The sequence below is a fragment of the Coptis chinensis genome, chromosome 5 (genome assembly GCF_015680905.1).
Source record: "Coptis chinensis isolate HL-2020 chromosome 5, ASM1568090v1, whole genome shotgun sequence".
Classification (NCBI taxonomy): domain Eukaryota; kingdom Viridiplantae; phylum Streptophyta; class Magnoliopsida; order Ranunculales; family Ranunculaceae; genus Coptis; species Coptis chinensis.
In genome coordinates, this window is record NC_141460.1 from 72,927,239 (window position 1) to 72,952,537 (window position 25,299).

General features: G+C 36.6%; 2 protein-coding genes across 7 annotated transcripts; both read right to left on the reverse strand.

The window, feature by feature from the left end:
- Positions 1 to 21: 21 nt before the first annotated feature.
- On the reverse strand, positions 22 to 6,361 carry LOC147498787 (Fumarylacetoacetate (FAA) hydrolase family). The gene is made up of 7 exons (XM_086560699.1): positions 6,150 to 6,361; positions 5,898 to 6,063; positions 4,409 to 4,461; positions 3,866 to 3,928; positions 2,855 to 2,905; positions 2,578 to 2,695; positions 22 to 479 (listed from the first exon to the last, which is right to left on the reverse strand). Exons 1-7 carry the CDS (start codon positions 6,249 to 6,251, stop codon positions 364 to 366), a joined length of 669 nt encoding a protein of 222 aa, XP_086416825.1. The 5' UTR covers positions 6,252 to 6,361; the 3' UTR covers positions 22 to 363.
- A 2,240-nt stretch (positions 6,362 to 8,601) lies between these two features.
- Positions 8,602 to 18,728, reverse strand: GEX2 (gamete expressed 2). 6 transcript variants are annotated; one of them, XR_015195596.1, is made up of 16 exons: positions 18,437 to 18,726; positions 18,020 to 18,358; positions 17,596 to 17,922; positions 17,019 to 17,225; positions 16,856 to 16,941; positions 16,633 to 16,768; positions 15,914 to 16,213; positions 15,538 to 15,662; positions 14,738 to 14,955; positions 14,380 to 14,607; positions 13,453 to 13,685; positions 12,648 to 12,886; positions 11,588 to 11,677; positions 10,505 to 10,665; positions 9,685 to 9,782; positions 8,602 to 8,946 (listed from the first exon to the last, which is right to left on the reverse strand). XR_015195596.1 is itself a non-coding variant. In XM_086560686.1 (16 exons), exons 2-16 carry the CDS (start codon positions 18,351 to 18,353, stop codon positions 8,805 to 8,807), a joined length of 2,991 nt encoding a protein of 996 aa, XP_086416812.1. In that variant the 5' UTR covers positions 18,354 to 18,358; positions 18,437 to 18,700; the 3' UTR covers positions 8,602 to 8,804. The 6 variants fall into 6 exon arrangements, 3 of the variants coding, with proteins under 3 accessions (XP_086416812.1, XP_086416811.1, XP_086416813.1); XR_015195595.1 differs by having other exon boundaries at positions 11,581 to 11,744; positions 18,437 to 18,720; XM_086560686.1 differs by having other exon boundaries at positions 11,588 to 11,744; positions 18,437 to 18,700.
- Between the last annotated feature and the right edge of the window lie 6,571 nt (positions 18,729 to 25,299).

The window sequence follows — 25,299 nt, forward strand, 5'->3', positions numbered from 1 at the left end:
TGAGAGTCAAAATAACCAAACTCCATAAAATGCCATGAGGATTCTTTATAAAGCTTTCAAAATTTTGTTGAATTACAATGGCGATAAAACTAGTACCCATTCAATTATGATTCAGACAAATTTGCCACTTACATTATACACTAGAAAAATATAATAATCTGAGGGGAGCTCTTCATCTTATTTGATGGGTGACCATCATTAACAGATATGGTCTTTTCATTTTTCAATGACATTCTAATCAACTGAAGAAGAGCAACAGTAAAAAAATGGTACAAGATGTCATTGACATTGGAGGCTTGGAGTGACACAGGGAATAGATAGATACTTACTGCCAAAACTGTCATTGTCGGGATGAAGGCCATCTCAACATCTGCCAGGTCTCTGACGTTTCTGAACACCAAAGTTGACATCAATAAGACCTGTTATGCCAGCAGTTATATTTTGCCCCGCTTTTACAGGGCCAACACCTTGGGGAGTGCCTAGATAAAGACAAGCAGTAAGACAGTTAACATCAAGGTTCTGCTTTGTCAATTATCTGCCAATCTGATATTATTTATTGAAGGAACTAGCAGAATGATCACGAGCTATTCTATCAAAGGCGTCATGCGAGGCGAGGAGGTGGACTGTCTACAAATTCCTAGGTGGTGCCTAAGCGATGCCTAGCTAGGCTCCATGCTAATATGTTTTCAGCGATTCTATGTTCTATAAACTCAGGGGAAAAATAAATGTATCATTTAGTAATGTCATTAAAGCTTACAAACATATCTAGATTTCGTTATTTTTTCTCATTTCTTAAGTGGGCATTATACTTTTATGGGGAACAACATAAAATAACATAAGGTAGGGCATGCAAGGCGGTCCTTCATAAGGGGAGGCGGTTCACCAAGAAAAAAGCATGCCTAGGTGTTGCCTTTGACAGCATAAATCATGAGAATCTGTCTATCGCAATTTGATTTATGCATAATGACCACTTAGTTAGTACTTAGTAATTAACAAATAAAATCAAAACAAAATCTACAATGCGAGAACTTTGAAGCTAATTAAGCTTGGACAAGTCTACTAACTAGGAAAATGCAAACCATTTCGGCCAAGATCATTTCATCATAAAATACTCAAAATAGCTATGAAGAAGCACGGACATTGATACGCGACACAGATACAACATGACACGGACACGCAGACACGACATAATTCAAAAAAGTAGGACACAGATATGTCATAGACACGTTAAAAAAAATTATGTATATCAGCCCGACTCCTAAAAGGACCTTAAATAAGGACCAAATCTAAAACAACTACAACTTCACCTACAAAATGATTTAAAACCTAATCTTTTGTACATATGATCTACTAACCATAAAGAACATCTCTACAAAAATTCAACTCGTTTGATATCCTCTAACTTAGATAAAAATTGTTGTCCATTTTTGAAAAATATCTAATGGTCCAGAAATGTCTAGTTTTTGCAATCATCTTTTGCCAATGTTAAAAATTGTCAAACGAGTTGAATTTTTGTAGAGATGTTCTTATGGTTAGTAGATCATATGTACAAAAGATTAGGTTTTAAATCATTTTGTAGGTGAAGTTGTATATATATATATATATATATATATATATATATGAACTCTACCTTATAGTGACTCCAAAGTTACTCTACTCCTAAAAATGAAATTACAAAATGAATTGAGAACTAATTTTTTGTAAAAGTACACATCTCATGATGGAGAATACCCCCACAAAAAATCAGCTCAATTGAATATGTTTAACTTTATCAAAAGTTATATCGAAATTAAAAAAATCTGAACCGTTAGATAATTTCATAACTTACAAAATAATTTTTTATGAGGTTGTACATTTTCAAATGAGCTGATTTTTTGTGAGGATGATCTCTATTGTGTGGAGAACATCTCCACCAAAAATCAGGTTCTAATTCATTGGGTTAAGTGGTGGATTTCATTTGGAGTTCGTTTTAGTGGAGTTCATATAACCATCCCCTATATATATATATATATAATATAATTGAAATTTAACATTCTTCACCAAATTTTAATCAAAATATGAACACTAGTTTTGAACATGTCCAAATCTAAAAGATTAAACAACAACATACATGTCCAATAATATAAGCTAATGCCAACGAAAAAAATAACAATTACAGAAGATTTGTAACAAATATATATAAAAAGGACTTGGCAATCATCAAGCGGAATTGTGCATTGTGCCTCATTTTTCTTATTTCAAGAGTGAAATAAAAGGGGTCGTGTCTTCTTTAAGTATTTTAATCACTTTTTAAAAAATAAGAATAAAATGTAGAAGTGTCCCCCGTGTGTCCACGGAGTGTCGGAAATTCTAAAAATTAATTAATAAATCCGACACTCCAAATCAAGTATCGGACACGTGTCGGGGAGTGTCGGTGTCCGATATGTGTCCGACACGGATACGTTGCCCCTAGAGGAGTGTCCGTGCTTCATAGCAAAATAGTATTGAGAATCATAAATCCAGAGCTGCTGTAATTTTGACAAAGATATTTTCAGAAATGATACAAATGAATATTAATTTAGAATAATTCTGTAATACCTGTTAGTATGACATCTCCTTCGAAAAGAGTCATGATAGAACTTATGTGGCTGATGAGAAAGGGAAGCTTAAAAATCATATCCCTGGTAAATCCCTTCTGTTTGTATTCCCCATCAATCTAAACAGACAAAAAACGGACGTTACTCTAGCAGTCTAGCTAGCTGGTGATTTGTCGCACTAACACCATTGGTTGTCAAGATCCTAGTAAGGAGTATACAAACAATCAAGTATATATAGGGGAGCAACAAGAAAGGATCAGCTAGAAATAAATTACAACCTTTAGCCATATTTCCAAGTTGTCAGGGTCCGGCACCAGTGACTTGGATAGCTGCAGAGAATTAAATGTATAAGAGAATTGATATAAGTCTAGATCTGTACTAAACATGAAAGCAATGTCCCAAATGTTGAGTTGGCACACATTCCTCGAGTAGGGAAGTGCGAGCAGATATGTAAAACTCTTTTATGTGAATTGAAGGAGGGGAGACAATTAAAAATATAAAATAAGCCCACAGTTCAATAGATGGAGAATTGTTTCCATAGACTAATAGACAGACTTTGATTACAAATTCAGAAAAACTTGATTATCAATAGCAGGGACAGCAAACGTTTGTTTCACCATGTCTTCTTACTTCTTTTTCTTTTCTTCTACTTTTCGTCTTCAAATTCTCAAATGTGGGAATCCCTTGATGTAACTTACTATAGATTTGAATCTGGTTAGTTAGGAAATGTACTCCTAATTAAGAAAACCTCTTGTAACACCTTTTCATTTGAATACAAATTACTAACTTAGAAGAAAAAAAATAGGAACATTGAGGACTTAGAATCCTCAAACCGCATTTCCACCAATTTGATGTGAATTGAATGCGGGTGTAACTTCCAATGAACACCAAGTAAATAAACAATAAACCATATAGTGGATAGCTTGGAGATTTTTTTATTAAACAGTAACAAACAAACTTTAATTACCAAGTCACAATAACAAAACCACCATACCTCGCTCACAAAAAAGAAAATCACCAAAACAGAAGTGTTTCCATAAACTTATAACATAGACTACCAATTACAAATAATGGCCTTAGCATGTTCATAGATGGAACTGGGATTCTCTTGCTAATCAAGCAATCCAATTCCCAACTTGTCTTGGAAACACAGATTTTTAATTAACAGATTGCTTAATCAAATTGGAAATAACTCAAAACATGATTTATTGAGACGAGCTAATTGATGATACCATCATCCATATCTCAGACTTAGTAAAAACAGCAAAATGATAAAATATGTTCCTTACAAATGAACTAATTGGAGTGAAGGTGTCCTGCCCTTTAGCCACCGTCCATGGAAGACCTGCAGACTAATGAAAATGCAAAGAAAGATATTGGTAAAATTAAAAACATTTACAGTTTGAGTTCAGACAAACTGACCAAATCAACATACAATTATGATGGACAATATAGTTACAGGTAGATGAGGAATCATCTCTTTTAAGAAATAATAATTAACTTCATCTAATGCCCATCATTACAAAGACCATGCTTGTGAAGACAAAAAATCATGCCAGATGCCCACTAGTACAGGATGTAACATTCCTGGTACAGCATTTTACACTAAATAATTCCATGGATTTTATAATGTTGTGAAATACACTCATTTGTGTTTTAAAAACATCATATTTAACTTTGGTTTGGGTACCTCATGATTTGCAAAAACTGATATTTTCACTACTCCTTAAAGTTCGCTACAATTTCTTTAATTTCAGTACTCATTCACCCCCTCAAAGAATTATTATCAAATGCAAAATTGTTATTAAGGACGAGAGTCAAAGGATCATTACCTTAGCAGAAGACTGGATTTCCCTTGCAGTCATATCCAATGCAAGAGCATAACCTGAAGCATTTGTAAGTAGCCAATAAAGTTTCATCTTTTAGGGAATGGCACACTGATGCAACAGAATTCGCTGAGTAAATTTCAAGTTGCATTGACTGTTAAGAATGTCTACATAATAAGAAAGCTTTGTTTTAGGAGGGAGGGATACGAAAAAGCTAACTGAGGATTGAGGAGCAACTAGAGTGCGTACATAAATTTTGGGGGTTCTGATTTTCTCAAATCACGCATTAGTAATTGATGGCGGGTTAGATTGTGGCTATGTTTTTATTTTTATTTTGTTTTATTGTAATAGTAGGCTTTTTTGGCCTACTTTCTTTTCACTTTTAATGAGATTTCAACTTTACCGAAAAACAAAAAAAAAAAAAAAAAAAAAAAAAAAAATGATGGCAGGTTAGGATCGCAGTAGAATGGTGTGTAAAATCACAATTAAAGATCTTTGCATTCATTTCCTCCCTAAAGTCCTCACATAGAGAATGAGAAAAGCATTTACAGGTTCCCACTTCCAAGACTTCCAGAGTTCCACTCTTTCACCCATGCAATAAAGCTCCTATCCAAAATCTTGCTTACTACATACTAGGGGAAGAAGCAATTCCCTATCTAAGGCACTCAAGACTCAACCCATGAGCGGTGAGGGTAGCACTATCCTGGATATATGTAGTAATGATCTAACACATACTAATGTAGGGGCCTTTTGAGGAAAACTCCACATCTGTCATGGGTTTTAGACCTCGGGTAACTTACTGGGGACAGCAACAGCGTGTTAGTGTGGGGTGGATCACCATTGCACAATGAGGAAAGTTATCTTGTCTAGTTGTGTATCCTGACTTAAACTAAGGACACATATACCTCTTTAGTACAATAGAGTTCAGTTATATAACTATGTCTAATCGAAATGATGAAGGAGGGGGAAGCTATGCTTGTAGTATGTGCTGCTGAAATGTTGATGAAAAATGAATGTCAGTGGTCCGGCTTTAAAGTGTCACTTACTATGGTTAATCATGAGAAAATAAGAGCAATTATTGCGTAAGTTGTGTTACGTCGTTTTAGTTAGTGAGCAATCCATGCTCCCACAGTATTTTCAATGCCAAAACTCTCAATATTGTTACAATGCATTCCTTAGATGACAGAATTATAGCATATGGAGGCATCAACATAAGTAAAGTAGGGAGGACAATTGCAACCCAACACAAACTCTCCAGTGTAAGAAAACAAGTCCCATTTTCCAATAGTTAACCACTTATTTTAATTTAAATCAATATTCAAAACAAATAAACATTCATATATCTAGATTGCATTCCATATAAACACAAACACTGTAATCCAGAACAAACAAAATCTAACTTCAAAATCCAGCCTAAACTTATAAACTATTACAGGACTGACATATAACAAATGATAAGTATATAGTCATTAAGAATTAACATTAGACATATTACCTCCAACGTAATCCATTGCAGTAGCTTCGGAAACATCGCGAGCTTTCTGCCCAATCACAACAGCTAACTCCACTTCATGATCAAGTGATTCTAAAGGATGTGGAATCTCAATATTCCCTCCACTTGGTAGATACGATGACGTTGGCTTCATAAACAATACCGGCTCCTAAATCACACACCCATCAGTCCATCACACTTATATTAATCTTAACAATAAATAATAATAATTAATAAGGATGAAAGATTTTTTACCTTGGGTACAGCGTTTCCGAGTTCTTTAGCATGGGCAGCGTAGTTTCTGCCAACAGCAACAATTTTAGTTCCCATGCTTATAAACTTACTTGCTGTTGCCATTTCTATCTCTCTCTATTTCTTCGGAGAAAGTAGGCCAACTCAGAATATACAAAAGTCGTAGTTGACTTGCCACCTAATCCACACGTGTGCACTCTGGATATTGAAATCCAGATAACGAGTACACATCTCATTCGGCCCATAAACTAATACTTGATGGTCACGCAATTACGGAATTGAAAATGTAATAGAACTCCATCTCCCTCCTGAACCTTAACTACGAATACAATTCGAAATAGGCTTTGCTCCACTGCCTATAAAACAAACGCCGATGCCAAGCTTTAGGTTCACAAAACATTACCCTTATTTGCTTTTAAAAAAAAAAAACTCTCCCCATCTCCCTATAAACCTTCATACAGTTCTTTAACAATCAATAATGGCTACAAATGGACCCTTTTCGTTACCTAGTAGAAGTTTTCAACGACGATCACGTTCAGTTTCACCAATGCGACCTTCTTATAGGTCGTCATCACCATCACCATCACCTTCGACTTCTCCAACCATAAATAGATCGAGTTGTAGTGTTGAAGTATCATCAGTAGTTCAAAAGAGAAGTTGCATGTGCTCGCCATCGACACATGCGGGTGCGTTTCGGTGTAGGCTTCATAAGAAGAGTAAAGAAGAAACAGGCGCAGCAGAATCAAGTACCAACTCATCCTCTTCGGGTGAAACAAGTACTAAGGAATTATCTGGGCAAAAGGTGTTGGCAATAAGAGCGTTGAGGGGATCTGATGATCGTCGAAATAAAACACCAACAAGAAGAAGATCGAGAAGCGTTTCAATCTAGACCAAGTAGGCTGTATGTTATGTCCAAGGCTGACGACTTATGAAGCAGAAAATCGTATCATGTATGTCGGGGTTTTGTCCTCCAAGGTACGTAGGTAACGTAGCCCCAAATGCAGGCAGCGAAGAAAAAAGAAAGAAAGAACTACGTTGTGGCTTGATCTTGCTGTTGGGAGCAAAAAGGGTGCAGCAGCAGCAAAAAAAAAAGAGAAGGAAAGAACTACGTTGTGCTTGATCCTTTCTGTCATGTTTCGTTCTCCAAGGTATGTAGGCAACCCAAAAGGTGCAGCAGTAAAAAAAAAAAGAAGAAAAAAGAAAGAAAAAACTACGATGTGCTTGATCCTTGCTGTTGGGTTTCGTCCTCCAAGGTAAGTATGCAGCCCCAAAGGTGCAGCAAAAAAAAAAAGAAAGAAAGAACTACATTGTGGTTGATCCTTGCTGTCAGGTCCATCCTCCAAGGTACGTAGGCAGCCCCAAAGGCAAAAAAAAGAAGAAGGAAAGAACTACGTTGTGCTTGATCCTTGCTGTCCGGTTTCATCCTCCAAGGTACGTAGGCAGTCCCAAAGGTGCAGCTGCAAAAAAAAAAAAAAAAAAAAACGTTGTGCTTGATCCTTGCTGTCCAAAGGGTGCAGCAGCAAAAAAAAAAGAAAAAGGAAAGAGAGAACTACGTTGTGTTTGATCCTGGCTGTCGGTTTCCTCCTCCAAGGTACGTAGGCAACCCCAAAGGTGCAGCAAAAAAAAAAAAAACTACCTTGTGCTTGATCCTTGCTGTCGGTTTCGTCCTCCAAGGTACGTAGGCAGCCCCAAATGGTGCAGCAGCCCAAAAAAAAAGAAGAAAAAAGAAAGAAAGAATTAAGTTGTGGTTGATCCTTGCTGTCAGGGTTCGTCCTCTACGTAGGCAGCCCCAAAGGGTGCAGCAGCAAAAAAAACAGAAGAAAAAAGAAAGAAAGAAGTACGTTGTGCTTGATCTTGTTGTCGGGGTTTCGTCCTCCAAGGTAAGTAGGCAGCCCCAAAGCATCAGCCAAAAAAGAAAAAATAAGAAAAAAGAAAGAACTACATTGTGCTTGATCCTTGCTGTCGGGGTTTTGTCCTCCAGGGTACGTAGGCACAGCCCGAAGTTACTTGGTGCAGCATCAACAAAGAAAAACAAAAAATCCTTTTGTTTGTTTTGAATTGAGAAGGATAGCCCAGTTTGTTACATGTGGTGAATATGATAGTCGAAAATAGAAAGTTTCTTTTTGTGAATATCATGTATGAAAAAGGATGAATTCAATCTATCATGTTGTTGTTGTTGTATTTGTCGTTGTTTTATTCCATCTATCCTCATTACCAAGTTCAAGCAGTACCAAGGAGGAGCTTCCTTCCTGTTAATGAAATTGACAGGATCCATAGAGTGACAATGCACACCATTTGAAATTTTGAATAGCCTGCTCAACTTTTGATTCGCATTTGTTACATCACTTCGCATCGTCTCGGTCCTTTCCAAAACTGCTCAACTAATATTGGTGTTCCCCTTTATTTTCCAATAGAAACTTGGTTTGTCCACGGAGGACAAGCTATGAGATAACCATTTAATCTAACCAATGAATCTAGAAGTTTAAGATGATTGCTATAGTGAATGCTTGACCAGTAGATATCAAGACTTCAACAATTCGGACTCAAGAAAAAAAAATTGGTAGATGACTTGGGTACACTCATATACATATCACGTTATAAAAATAATTTACAGATTATGTGCAACCTTCTTTGCAAACAGCATTGTCTGTATTTGGATCACACATTTTCACTTTGCGTCTTTTCAATTGAAAGAGACATGAAATTAGGCCGAGCAATAATGTTCTGATGATCACTAGAAGATTGTGAGGACTGACTCTCATCATTGCCTGGTCCTCTATTTACAGGCTGACGGCAGGACCTGAAAGATGCACATGAATCTTCCATTAAACTGAAAAAAAAAAATCAGAAGCTTCGGACTTTGTCCAGAAAGAATAGTAGTACTGTCACCATAGTTCAATCGATGATTACTACAATCTAGATATCGAATTACCTGAAAGTATATCCATTTTACATATAGTTGTAAAATTATATACTTGTACAATTAACAACAAAGGATATGAAGAGCAAAACTGAAGGTAGCTGTCCAAGCCATCCTGCCTATAACATACCATACCACATCCGGATGATATGGAAGAGCATTAGACAAGTGCCCCTAACAAGATTCTCGGAATAGCTAAACAACCAATCCTTCAAACCGTCACATGATTTTGAGAAGCCAGAAAAAAAAATGGTGATTCATTCAGCACACTGTCCAGTATCACAAAATAATGTCCAAGCACTTATTTCTGCTTAAGAGTACACCCATCAAACGTTGAAGTGTTTCCCTGCGTGTCTCAATGTGTTTGAGAAGAAATGTGCGCAGACAAATTGATCTAAATTTCATCCATAAATGTTTCAATAATCTCTGAAGACAACTGGACAAGTTGAGATAGGGTGGAATAATAAATAGCAACATCATAATTTTCAAGAGAGAATGAGAGCTGAGAGAGTACCACTTCAAAAAAATTGACCTTTGACTTTCATGTACGTCAACTACTTTTTCTATTTTCTTACTGTAATTTGCAATTCGCCATTCCCATTAATTAATTGCTCTTACCGTTGACGGAAGATGGAAAGCTGACTCCTGAGCAGGAATGGGCTAGAGCAACAGCCAGAGAAGTGAGTCACATCCTCAGACAAAGGTTGATCACTTGACTGCATTTGCATAAACAAACATGCCTTAAGAAACTAAATTTCTAAATAACTGCAGATAACGAACAAGGTCAGAAAGTATTAGGTTATGATATCATATATGGACACAGGGTGATACGGGAACTGAGCGAACTGATTCTCCAACAGTCCAAGTATGCCATCTTCATTCCAGGACCTACACATTATACTTACCTCCACATTCCTCAGTCACAGAGTCAAGACATGCATGCTGACAAGTTCATCCTAATACCATTTCTTGAGAATTTATGGTAGAAGTGTTTTGACATATATTCAAACGGTGCACAAGTAAATAACATAACAGTCACCTTACTTTCCATCATTGTAATTCTAGAAAATGCTCGAGTGTCCAATGTATAGCACTAAAATCAACTTATCCACGTCTAACTCAAGAACTTGATTTAAAATATTAAGGTGCCATAACAGTTAGGTTAAATCATTTAAGCACAAACTCTAAGCAGACTCAAAGAATGATATGCTGAATTACCTTTACTGAAAATATTAAATGCTTTTTTATGGTCCAAGGTTTTCTACTCAGAATGGTTGATACCCTTGACAAAAATAAATCGTCCCTTACTCCCTTTACAATGCCACTAGCCAATAGCCATAACCAAAAAAGCATATATAAGGGTGACTTTTTATTGTGTAAGATAATCCCCAAATTTGTATTGAATAGTTATCAACCCAAAAAGGAGAAAGTCACTTACAGATGGATCCTTGGATTTTTCCACTTTGGAGATCTTGGAATCCCTTGTAAAACTTCTCCTCTCATTTCCAAGAACAAATGCACATTTGCAGATAAAAAAAAGAACTAGAGCTCCCAATAGAGAAATCAAAATGAACTCAATAACGACCGCTGAACCTAGCGCTGCTCAAAAACAAGTAAACCTCAGTTTTAATCACCGATAAAAACATTAATCTGAGCCACATAACATATGTGTAAGACTAAATTAATGTGCCTGCTCAAGATGACGAAAGGGCAACCACCAAAACTTGGTGGACATATATATATATATATATATGACATATTGAAAGAGTCTTTCCTAGGAGACTTATCCAAAACCTGATCTCTACTGAGATCACTGAACTCCTTGTACTAATATTGCAACTGTCAGAAAGAATAAAATGCACTGAACTTTAGGATGTCCAATCAGCTTATTATGGCATAGAATATCTCATGCAGGGAGTGCAGCCCCTTGCACACAAATTAAGCTATTTTATGAGGACAATGAACTGTTATATGTCTTTTTGTTTTTGCTGTAATGTAGAAGTACCTTATTTTATCAACAATTACATGCTGATATAGAATAGATCAGAGATACTCATTGTAATAAGAATCATAGCTCACTTAAAAGTTGAAAACAACAGTTCAGTTTTACATCATGATTGAGGTTTCTTCAAGTATAGAAGTATTAACACCACCTGATGATTTGTTTCAAACTTTTCAATCATGGCATTCAAAATTTTCACAAAGAAAAGGTTGTGATCTTCCAGAATATAAGAACACTAAGTACTCATACTACGGGCAGATAATTTCACAAAAGCCGACGGTACAGACTACACACTTAAACGTAAATACCTCAGAAGAGACTAGTAACATGCTTTTATCATCTCCAAAGTTTAATGTGAGATTTCCTCATTTCCCACCGTGGTTCTGATATTTCTAGGACATTTCTACCCTTCCCATTTAATTCAGCATTCTAGTGAAAACAATAATTTCTGAAAGAAATTCATATTTATAGAAAAACAAAACACTATTTAAGTTTCTGATATGAAAGAATACCACTTACTGCGAGCCAAGAGTGGATTCATTGGGCTCCTCCTGACTAAATTTACAGTAGCCTCCATTTGAAGTGGTGCTGTCATGCTTTCTGAACAATCTGGATAACATCCATGATTTCCCATGTCATTAACAATCAGTGTTAGAACAGCACCACGTTCTCCACCCTGTTTAAAATTATGAGAAGACAGGCTATAACTGAACAAATAAGAAACATGCAGTTTCTCCAAAATATAACAGGAACTTCGCTTACTATTTAATATAATGCTCAGAAAGCGTAATTGAATGAACTATTTTGGGCATGATATAACAACTTCAACGTCCAGGCTATTTAATTGAAACCATAACTGAATTTCTGCTTATAAAATAACAATAAAGCTTCCTGTACAAACAAATCACACGGGCCAGTGGTTTTACATTTCATAAGAGCAAGAGAAGTATTACCTTCCCCCTTACATCGATTCACCTATTTCTGGAAAACAATACTCATGGTGCAGCAAAACCTCAATATAGGTTCAGAATCGGAGAGGATACCCTCATAACCTCATTATAAAACAATAGGGATAGTGCATCAAGCCACACAACAACAGTTCACCTCCCTCCTCTTTTTTCCTATCATATATTCCATGTGGTATACCGTATACCCGAAGAAAAGCTTCAAAGCACTGGAGAAGAAACCTTGTCCAACTTCCAGTCATTTGTTTATATTTTCCTTAAAAACACACTATGTTTACTATTCAGATTCAGCTTCCCTCTCAAACCATAAAGAAAATTTGTTTTGTAGAGAGCTCATGGAATCTGTCCACAGTCAAACTATTTACATACTTTTCAGTATGAAACCGTTCTCTACATTTGTTGATCGCCAAGGGAACTCCTTAATTTCCACGCAAGCATGCTACGGTTTCATTTTCTTAAGGGCTAGCAATTAAACATAGCCAGGTTTAGTTGTAGCAGAATTGTCCCTTAAAAAAATGGTTGAGAATTTTAGATGCTAATTGCATTTATGCAAATAGATTCAAATTATACTGGAAAGCTCTCAAACCTATTCAATAGAATGATGTTTCACTTACTTGATATAACAATTGCTCCATGGCTTCATTGCAGTCCTTAATTGTTCCAGGAAATCTAATTCCCTTTGCTTTGACCAGAAAATGTCGTGAAAGAGTGACATAAGTCTGAAGGGGCTGCCACTGGTAGCTATTCTCTAACTTCACTTCTGTTGTATTAATTTGATAGTCTAGTAAACTGGTTACTAGAGTTCCATCACTAACTTCCATAGAAAGTGAGATCATAAAATAAGACTTGTTACCTGCAATGGAACCAATGACATTAGTCAATTTCGACAACAAGAGGCTGATAATGCATCACTGTCAACTGCATAACTTCTACTTCTCTGTTAAAAAACAATCTCAATGCTTAAGATTTCACTGACTACATTTAGCTTGATACTGTGGATCATAAAAACATATGACATGAATTCACTTCTTGAAATTAGTATGTGTGAGTTTCACTTGAAGAACTGGCTCAATTATGCCTGGCTTCAACGTGGGTGGAGACCAATGTACAAGTTCAATATTAAACTGAATAGCGAGATTGAAAAGAGAAAGGCATTCTTAAAGGAACCTGCGACCTCTGTCCTCTAAGACATTCAGGGAAATGGCCAACTAAATAAGGTAGTTAAAAGGGAGTTGACGCCAACCTAAAAGCTACATAAAAAACCTTTAAAAAGTCAAGCCACAGCCTTAAACGCTACAGAACACTAAGATTAAACTTTAGAGATATGTACTTCATTCGAGTAGTAGCATAACATCTTCAGATTGCTGATCGTAGAAATTAAAAAAGGAAAGAAATGTAAACATTCAAATGGTAGCATACCCTGATAGCTAGAAAAATCTGGATCCCCAATAAAGAACTCAGATCTGCTCTTCTGTCTGTCAAAGATCCGAGAACCATCCTTGTCGGCTTTACCCAAAATTATATATTCAGAGACGTTAACAAATGGAGGGTCATTTATAGGTTCAACAGATATTGGAATATCAGTGTCACGAACTCCATTTTTGTTACTTGTAGAGACTTTCATTTCATCTTCTCCAGAAAAATTTCCATTTCTGCAATGAAAGTAACATTTTTAATTAGATAAAGTAATTGCACAAACAATTATTTTAAAAAAAAGTACATATTTCACAGTGAGCATAATTATTTGCTATCTGGATTATCAAGATTAATATACAACCTGCACAGTCACTTCTAACCTGAATTATACTCGTAAATGATTCAATATAACTCAATCAAATTATAAAGAACTCAATCAAAATAGTATAATTTGATGAAGTTCTCTAAATTCAGCCTTCCTGATACTTAGAAATGCCACTTCTTTCGCTATAAAGAAAGGTTTATCTATTACCCACACTTGTGTTTCAACATCCAAGTCCTTCAGCCAGTTTTATAGCACCTATCATATTAACATTGTGTCAATACCAAGGTTTGTTGGAGACGAAGAGTCAGGAAAGACTGGAGGACCTGGGGTAATTAGCTAAAGTCACATAACCAGATTTTTGAAGGAAAGTCGAACTTAAACAGTAATGAGAAGAAGATAAAGTAGCCAACAGAAAAAAATGGAAGTAGACAATAGAAAGCTTTTGTGAGATGGCTCAATCCACAAGGGTTACATTAAAAGTGTCTTGTTGCTGAAAATCAACTTTTAAAGGATATGTATTATTAACAGTTCAAGACTCCATAAAACATCTAAGACAGCTAATTTGACAAAGTTCAAGACAAGAAATATGATTGAGTGCATACTACCCAAGATATTGAATCGATTGAAGGACAAGGTTAATTACTTCAACACAGCCTATTAAGATCAAACTCTTCTCTTCTCCATTCCCTCTGTCAAGGGAAAGTTCACGCCAAGTAGGCTGCCAAAATTGCATTAGCATGGGAGAGAGAAAGACGGTGCCATTTTTTGCACTCAGATTGATAGAGATATTCTCTTGAGGATCTGAATAGTATATCTCAATACCAGCGAAACCACTGCAAAAGAGCGAAACTAGTATAAATATAAGGACATATAGAAAAGTATGATTCTGAAATAAATTGAAAGAGTACTAAATCGAACTGGACCTCGAAGTCTAAAGAGTACTAAATTGACACAAAGACTTACCCAAATTTAGGACTCAGATCATCTTCAGTTGCTTGCAATTGAACAGGCAATGAAACAAATTGGGGTGCTGTAATGAGGACATCAATAAAGACAGTGCCAGAAGCACTGTTGTTATTTATATCTGAAATTATGTAAGAGAAAGTATCATTCCCGAAAAATCCTTTGAAAGGAGTGTATCTAAATAGCCGTCCATACTGGAGAAGCGACCCGTGACTTGGCTGCCAAAATTTCAAGTAACAGCTGTAAGTGCTAAATTTGAAGCATTGCATCATCTGCCTAAGGGTCCATAATCGGTACATGTACTGTGCATTAGTATTTAGTAAAGATTATGTATGTGATGAATACACAAAAAAAACTTTAAGTCTATTAGAACTTTAATACTAAAATCTAGAAATGTAGAAAATCCTCGCTACTAAATATCATATCATAAGTATAAAAGAAGCATGGCCAAAAACACTTGACAATAATTGGAGAGCATCCTGGTTTTTGGACTGCAGAGACTTCCATTGTTAGAGGTGCCAGGTGGAAGGTGATTGTTTCTATTCCAAAGAACACTTGATATGTATGGTAAAGAGGCAGTCAAATTAGTTTCAAATAAAAGAAAAGAACCGAAAAACAATAATCAGCAGTCCTCAATTTGTTTAAAGAAGCCTCCACTCAGAACAGGGGAAACAAAGGTTCTAAAGTGGTTGCAAGGTGCATAGCCTTCATGCACCTAAGGCACCTGGTACCACTACCAGCATTGTTATTTGAACAATGTCACCACTTCTATCAAATTTATGCCAACATTGGAAACTCACCATTGATGTTTCAACAATTCTTGCACTGCCATTAGCATAGTGATCATTTCCAATGACATCAAAAGAAACTGATTCATCCTCCCAAACAGTTATTGTGTCATTGCTGGTTTTCGGAAAGTATTCGCCTAAAATACACCAAAAATCCTAGTTGTTAATATCAAGACAGAAAATAAATGCAATTTACCTGAAACATGTAAATAAAATAACAACGTCAATGGCCAAGAATTATTTCAAATTTCAATTTCTCTCTTTTTGAACACCTATTTAGTTGTGATTTTAAGTATGCCCTTTAATTATTAAGTGGGGGGTATCTCTTACACTTGAAAAAGGAAAATAAAAAATGCTAAATGATCACGCAAGTTCTATAGGAACTTACTTCCATAAACATGGACCCAAAATGGACAAGGAAGCAATTGCTTGCCATCAAACGCAACGTACAACTCATATACACCAACCTCGCTAGCTGTATAGCGGCCAATGTACAGTCCATTCTCAACATCAAACACCCAAAGTAAGAAACCAGAACTAGAGCTGAAATGAAGAATCAACTTTTCCTGTTGGAAAAGAATGGGGTTGGAAAATGGATCCACTAGCTGTACAACTATTTCACTTTCTTCTAACTTGGGCACTTGTGTAGCAAATTGAACTACCTTTGAAAGAGTCACATCAACCCCACCTGCAGCATTTAACAATGACAATCATCATGAAGAAAGTAGGAAAATGGCTCTGTACTTTTAAATGCCTGATGTTTTTCTGGAAATTGAACAAATATCATCCGAATGCAAAAGAAGGAAGTAAATGCCAACAAGAGATTTACTTCTGAAGCTTCTATGAGTCACAAAACAGTAACTTCCAAACAAAATACTTGAAAAAAAACATATAATAAGAAACTATTAGAACAAAAGAATGTGTACATAAAAATATAGGAATACAACAGAGCACAAAAAGGGTGTTTTACAAGTTAGTAGAACAATAACTATACTTCAGTCAGAATAATGGAAATTAGAAGAAACTATACAACTGAATAAAGCATAGTACATATGTTGACGTCAAAATGGCTAAGACAAGGCTGATTATATAAATTAACAGGAGTACCTGGTTGTACTTCCATCAAAATGACATCATTTATTGGAATGTTTCCACAAAACACTCGAATCTCATAAGTCCCAGATTTTTCAGGTGTATAAGTGACATCAAAATCACTAGCCAAAACCTTCGAGCTTCCCTCCAACTGAGTTCAAAGCAAACTGTCATTACGACATTTAAAAATAATCTTAGAAATTTAAATCACCTGAAGTAATTAAACATATTTCCTTACAATGTTGTTTGGTCCCACAGATGGTGCAGGAGCACTTCCTATAGGACTGCTTGCACCATACATTGGCTCTCCAGCAATATCACGCCCTATTCCAGCAATCCAAAAGTTCTAATTTGAATAACTTTTGAACATAAATGTTGGTACAAAGCAACTACTCATTTACCTTCAACAATTCGAATAGGAGAAATTCTTGGCAAAACATTATATGAATCAACTGTCCTCATAATTTGTGCTCTGAGTGTTTGTACTGGAACAAAAGATGGAAAACCATGTCTATCTTCCAAAAACACTGAAAACTTAGACATCTGACCAACCGTAGAACTAAACAAGCCAGAGCCATTAATAACACTCTCCGCTCCATCACAATAACCTATTCCAAGAGATTCAAATAATTAAAACAAACAGAGAGTTCGGACATGTAAAACGTGATATATTTTTTACTTAATAAAAGAAACTTAGGTATATATTAACTTCAATCATTCGTGCTATTCTTGATTCCCTAAAGCAAGATTTGCTATAGAAAGTTACAGTAGAGCGATGTGAGCAAAAAAAATTGGATACTAAGATAGGAAAAAAGAATATGCATCATGATGCACTACGGCGATGAGAGGAAATGGCTTAGGCATTAAAACAAAAGGAGAGCAGATAACAGTTCAGACAACAACAGAACGTATGAAATATTAGGAAAAAAAGAAAAAGAATTTTCAGGTAATAGCTGAAGTAACTATATAAACATATACCTACAAAGACAGTGAAATGATAAGACATATCAGATATCGTCTGAGTCCGCTCCTTATTCAGAAATGTAAGCCAAAAGTCCCCCAACTTGAGTATTCTGAATTTAAAAATCTGAATCCCTGGGGCCACTTCCTTATAGTACAAATCTGCTATAGGGATAGACAAATTTGTCAACTTTTCAACAACACGAACATCAAATGGGTACATTCCTGGAACGATGTTTCCATACTGATCTAGCTGGTGTATGAACATTTCCAGCTTAGAGGAAACCTGCAAAACATTGGATTCATACTTCCATTTCGCCAAGCACTTGGTTATATCCAGTGGACCTGTTAAGGTTCAGAAATATTTTCATATAACATCAATAATAAAAGAAGACATCGAAGCTTTTCTGATATCAAATGAAATTACTGTAAAAGAACTCACCTGTTTTCACCTTGAAAGGCAAAGGAGATCCATTAAGGGTCTGATTTCCGCCCTCTATTTTTAACGAAAGATTCCCACATGTCGTAGCAATGAACTCAATCCCAACATAGTCATTCCCAGTCCAACCCAAGTGAGTGAGATTCACAACACTCAAAACCGAACCAGTTTCATTTAAAGCAGACACCCCAAACTCATACGTACCTGCTTTTTCACTTCTCGACGTGACATTATTTCCAAATGCGTCTCTAGGAAGTATAAGAACTGTCACCTTTTCCCCTGCATCAAACTCATTTACTAGACCCCGCCACCACGCAACCGAAAAAGATGGATACATTTTCCCTTCATTCAAATAACACTAAAATGTTAAATTTCGACAACTGAAAAATTCAAAAAATGTACTGAACTAAAAGAAGATACCTGGTGTAACATGGAACTGAAGAGATGAGTCATGAATATTGTACTCATTATCTATAATAAGTACATTAAAAGTGCCAACTAAAATTGGCAAAAATGTTATGTCCCATTTTACTGGATCACCCTCGGTATTGGAACAAAGACCAGTTATGTAACTACTGTTCCCAATCTTTTCATTAACTCTGACGATCAAGTTAATTGGATGTTCATGAAGATTGGTCTGATTGTCGAAATTTCCAACTAGTTTAATTTTGATAGTTGCTGGAGTGCCTGCCACAATTGTGTTGGCATCATTTAACCAACTAAATGCAAAGAGAGGTAAGTTGTTGTGTGGTTGTGATGACACGGAGGACGTTAAGATGGCGGAGAGAACGGCGAAGAAGAAGTGCATTTTCGTTTCTGAAGTTGGATGGAAATGGGGAGTTGGAACTTGGAACTGTATTGTTTGGTTTGATTTTGTAATCTTTGGCGGGAGGGGTTCGTGGGTTGACACGTGTAAGATTGGGACATATTTTGAGCGGTTATTGACGGTTGAAGTAGATGAAATCGTGTTTTCTGTGCACCACGTCAGTGAGTATTATACAAGCCTCAGTCTATTTTTGTTCTGGCCTTCTGGGTCAAGTCTTTGTTAGGCAAGATAGCTTTATGTAAATCTGTCCAAAGTCATCGAGGTAGATGCAGTCAATTTTTTAGTTTGGCAGCAGCAGCAAAGACATAAATGAAACTGCGAAGTCTTTTATAGTGAAGATGGCACTGAGGTCTGAGGCCAACTACAACCCCAACTTTTCCCCACTCAACGTACCTCTCATATTGCATCACGCAATATCCCACATTAAAACCAGACAGTATTTAGGAGTAAATCCGCAGTATACTCCTGAAATCAAAGTTTGAACCATCTGTTATGGCCTTATTTAGGCCTATGAGCCCCATAGGTTCGGAATATAAGGGCTGGGGTAAACTGTTATAGCCTACACTATGCCCACTGGTCTGTGTAATGATAGCTTAATGGGCCTGGCCCAAAGGAGACCATGATAGAAGGCAGTGAGATGCTTGGTGGAACAAGGCGAGCGCTAGAGACGGCAAGATGGGAAAATAGGATCGATGGTTGAGAAGAGACTACGGTGTGGTGTGAGGAGTATAAAGGAAAAGAGAAGGACCACAAAGAGGAGAAGAAAGAAGGGAGAGGGAATGAGACCCAGAGATTTTAGGTCGTAACACCAACCACATGGATAAATCCAGTTTTACTAACCACTAGAAACAATTCATCCCAAAACTTTAAAAGTTAATATTTGCCATCTTTGTCCAACAAAAGTTGAACCAAATATTGTTCTACGGATCCTAACTTGGAATCAAGTCTGCCTCGTAAAGATGACTGAGAATCTCCGTTTTCAAAGAAGAAGCATAGCTAAGGATTAAACCTTAAAACGTCTGCTCTTTCTTCTGCTTCTAACTTTCTCAAATTTCCTTCCCTTGGAACGTACATATGGCTTTGTGTGACTGTGTGGCACACCAGGAGCCTTACCGAAGTGTTTCACGAGCATTCTTTGGACCTCTAAGGGGGTGTTTGTTTTTCCTATTTCTAAGTGTTTGCTAATTATAAGTGTTTAGTGCCAAACACTTATAAGTGCTATTTATAAATAGGTTCTAAAACCTGTTTGTTTTTTTGCCTACTTATAAGTAGTAGGGGTGTTTGTTTTTTCAAGCACTTATAAGTCGCGATATTACAATTTTATCCATATTTTAATAACACATGTTCTCTCTTGTCGAAATTAATGACGATCATATAAGAAAATCAATTTAATGGAAGTAGAAATAAATTTATATAGACCATGCATTAAACAATCCACAATAGACATACTATTTATTATGATAATCATGAAGTGCTATTAGAAAGACATTAACTTCTTTTCATTTGCATTAACTCATTTGCTATTTGGTTAGTTATGTAATTTTATATGCATCTATGGGTAGTTATGTAATTTTATGTCTAATCCCAACTTATAAGTTGGCGTAAGTAGGATTTTATCGCTTACAACTTTCGGCCCTACTTATAAGTTTTTTTGACCGTTGGCTACTTATAAGTGGAAAAAAACAAATGGGTAAAAACAAGTGGTCCACCACTTACAAGTGCTTATAATTAAGTGGTCTGGCACTTATAAGTAAGAAAAACAAACACCCCCTAAGAAAAACCTAAAAGTTACGTCAAACAAGAAAAAGTTTGCGCTTTTGACTAACAAAAACATACCGACCAAAATAATAAAAAGCACTTTAAGATAAGGAAGCCTATGAATGGGAAGGTCATTTTTCTAGAAGGGAATATGTTTAGAAATCCCCTGGATGACTACAAATCAAAGTGCCAAAGAATCATGATTTGTGTCTTTGTGAATCCGTTCACAAAGTTCATATATTTTCTTACCAATTGGTTGAGAAAGGGTCAACCGACTCTACTGTGGGGGAGAGAGGAAGACAAAAGAGCAAGAGTGCATAATTATATTAGCAAGAATCTTCAACCCATATAAAAATAAACTCTTAGATCTATGCAACATGTTCTTCACCAAACCTCACTACAATAAAGCTTACTTTTAGCCACGACCCAAAACCGTGGGTAAAGGGCTTTAGCCACAGCTATCCCTGGGGTTTTGACCTGTCGGGAAAAGTTTAGCTACTTCGAATGACCATGGGTAAATGCGGCAATCCACGCAACAACTCAAGCCTTCCTTATCATCAAGAACCGCCCTACTTCGAATAACTCTTAAAGATATGTCATTATGATTCCTTCCTTATCATCAAGAGCCGCCCTCTTCAGTTTTCTTCTGTTCAGGAACTGTTTGTATCAGTTCCTAATGACTTGGAGAACTGTTACGTTCAAAGGCGGTTCATAACGTGACTAGCACATATTATACAACGGTCGTTATAAACACAAGATTACTTCTTTCCATAACCAATCCGATGGTTCTCGTCTCATCCTGGGTATTTATAGTTCCAGGTCATTTCCCGACCATGTGTCATTTAACTACTGACGGGAAATCCCCTTTACAGATGCCCTGTAACGCCCGTATTTAAAATACGTATTTAGTTATTAATTTATTAATTTAATTATTTATTTAAAATTCGCTGGATTGGATTTGGGATATGTGGGCCTGGTTTCTGGGCCCGAGTTTGTATTGGGCTTGGGTTTCAAACCCAAGTATATAATCACATTGTTCTAGAGAATAGGGTTTTTAGAGAATAAAAAATAATAAAAAATGAGGCAGAGATAGAAGCTGGATTTCTAGAACGTTGGAATGCGATGATTCAGACTAGGAGGATTCGTGGAGCTTGGGATTAAGGTGAGTAGTTAGTTTTCTACTTCACCGGTATACAGAAATCATTTTATTGTTCATTCTTCTTCGTCCTGTCTCGTTATTTTCTTTAAACTAGTTAAATATTGGTATGTTAAATATTGGTATATTGTTTTTGGGTTAGTAGTGAAACTGTTTGAACTGTTAAAGCTCGACAGACGTTAATGGCGGCGAGCCAAAACAAACCGTTGGTCTGTATACGGGTTGGAACTGTTTGTAGATTATTGAACACTGTTTATATATTAAATCTTGTTGGTTGATGTCGGGTTTAGAAGCGGTGGATGGTGCTGTCGAAGCTCTATCGGAGCTCTGTAAATGTATTCATGGCGGCACCAAGGAATCGCCTGTCCAAATTTTATGTAACTGTCATTGTTGTTTTTGTTTGGTTGTGGACTGATGATGGGTTGTAGATTCGTGGGGAGGGGTTTGAGTGAGTGCTGGAGGTTGGTTGTTGGTGATTGGACGAGCTGTTCAAGCTCTGAAGAAGTCGTTAATGGTCGACGCCTCAATGGAGGAGAAAGTGGTCGTCGTCTGTAGTTGTTTGGATGGACTTGAATGGGTTGTTGGGATGGGATGTTGGTGATTGGGTCATGTAGTGAGGTGGTGCTGCTGAAGCTCGGAGAGGAGCGTTAATGGCGGCGGTAATATTTTTAGATCTAGTTTGATGGAGAATCGGGATTGAAGGATTTGAGGATTTTTGTTTTATTAAAGTTGTGGGGGTTTTTCCCCTGAGCATTTTCGAGTAGATTGGGAGGAGTGGCGATCGGTATTGGCGGTGGCCGAATCGATGGTGGCTGGTGGAGGAAGAAGCCTGAAGAAGACGACCTGGTGGTCTCTCCTGGGCTTGGGCTTGGGCCGAAATGTTTGAATTTTGTTTGGGCATTTTCCAATTAGTTGTGTTGGGGCCTAACCTTAGTTTCTTTTTGGGACCAGTTCTAATTTTTGGTATACATGGGCCGGCTTTCTTTTATTTTGTGGGCTGGGTCATTTTGGTTTTAAGTGGATATGTTCCCTTTAGATATTTCTAGTTGGGTCCGAACCATGACCTTCGTCATGAGCCCATGCACCTTTGACCTTAGCCATGAACCATGTCTATGACCATGAACCTGTTGAACATGGAAACGACAGTTTGACTTTGACAATGACGTGTTGACTGTGACAATGACGTGTTGACTTTGACCGTTGACCATTGACTTTGACCGTTGACTGTGGAATGTTGTTTTTCCAGTTTTTCACATATTTAAGAATATGGACAAATGTAGTAATAAAATATTGTCGAACATTGTATAACCTTGTTTGTCATTATCTAATTAAGATTTGACGTAAGTAGTGTGTAAAACATATAAATATTGGCACGTAACAAGCGGGGAATTTTTATAGGACTTAGATTCATGGACTTTGATTGTGGACTGTGGACTGTTTAATTGTGCTACATTTTATGTTGTAAATTGTATGGACAAATCAAATGCTAAAATGCTGTGGAAGCTTGTATAAATTTGGTTGTGATTATCTAATTAAGATTTGACGTTGATATTGTGGCATTATATAATATGTTGGGATATATATATTAAATGCAATAGTTGTGGAGAAATAAATGTATAAACCCTCCATTATTTTATCTGTGAGATGCTAGTAGAGTATTTGTGGATATTTCCCACGGGAGTGTGGCGTAGTGCAATAATACATTGACACGTGAAAGAATGAAAGTGGTTACGAGATATAATTGAGATATTTCTAAATATTGTGGCTTAGTGCAATAAGGTATTTGACCTGCACGTGATATAGTGGAATTATTATGAGTCATAAATGTATGACACCTGAATAAATTACGTAATGAAAATCCTAGAACCTAGCTACCACAACTCATGTGATTTGCCCTGTGTGGGCGTGTGCAATTTGATTGGCCCTTGTATATGGTGTATATATAAGATGTTGATTGACCCATGTGTTGGGCAATCGTAGCCGAATAGTGGCTTGATTATTCCGTTCTCAAAATTAGAACGAGACACGCGATATTTTATGCCGAATAGTGGCAGTACTTACATAATGGCTTTCGTGTGAGGGTTACCTGGTGTGCGGCATCCCGCTCAGGGTAGTTACGCACGGAGTGGTTCATTATGTAAGGGGAGGCATGTGGATGTACATGTTCGGCGTTGGGAAGCGATTGTGGCAGCCAAGGAAACTAGGTAAGACATAGATACGACGTGAATTTTAGGGACACGCAAAGAAAGCTTTAATTAATATAATTATGGTAATGTGTTAGTTAATGATGTATCTTTAGATAGATGATTGTATATGGTTTTGCAAAAGTATGGGTCAAACTAATTACTTGTGCTGAGACGACTCACTCTGTAATTGAGCATGAAATGAGATAAGTATGGAATATGCTTGGCTGGTTATAGTTTAGTTCGAACCTAAGGCGCCTCGTGGAGGAACTAAATGCCTTTTTATTATGCGTATGGTTTGTTGTGTGGTTAGTGAAAGTTAAGGCGCCTCGGAGAAGGAACTAACTGCCTTATGGATTGTGTATGTATATGTATAAGTATATGTTGTATTTTAAAGCTACTCACACCAGTATTTTTATAATGCTGACCCGATTTGCATGTTTGCTTATTAGGTGTGTTCATTAAATGAACATAGTTGATAAATCTTGACAGGTTTAGTGTTGAAGAAGGTTGGTTGCTGCTTGTGGTTGGCGTTAGCGTCACTTTTCAAGATAGGTTTTGTTTTCCCTTGAGATGATATAGATTTTCAGTCTAGACAATGTTTTTGTATTTTCATTTGTAATTTTAATTAAAGAGTTATTGAAAAGAGATTTGTAACCTAATCTTATTTGTAAATTTTTGTAATGAAAAAGACTTTTGTTTAAGTCAAAATTTTTATTGGTTTTTAATTATCCGCATATTTAAACTGTTTATGGGTTTTTGGGAGTTGAGAGTGCGTCACACCTCGAAGATCGAAGAGTCGGGAACAAATATTGTTTTTCCGAATTCTGTCGAAATTCGGGGTGTGACATGCCCCCTCTTGTACCATCTAGCATGTGGGCGTCTGAAGCGACACTGCTTTTGGTGCGATAATCTTTTTCATGAACAGTTGTCGTAACTGCTTAGGGGCCCCCTAATCCAGTCTCTGAAAAGACGACTCGAGTAAATACGTTGTTTCCTGAAAAAGATAATGATGACAGTTCCATCCGAAAAGATACAACTATTGGATCAATCGTAACCATCAATTTTTTCTGTATATAATAGATTTGGTGAGAGAGTCCTCATTATCTCTTTTGCTAGACTTCTCTGCATACTAAACCTTTCGCTCTCTTGCTATGATTTAAACTAAAAATTCAAACTTTCTATCTTTTCTGATCATGACGAATCCAAATTGGTCACTTATCAACTTCGGGGATCTATCTCTCTTCCCTAGAACTGATCAGAGAGAAATTTCACATCCCTGCTAATATAAGGCTTGAGTGGGGGAGATTATCAGATGAGTTGGCCTACAAGGAGGTTGCACTTGTCACAATTGGTCAAC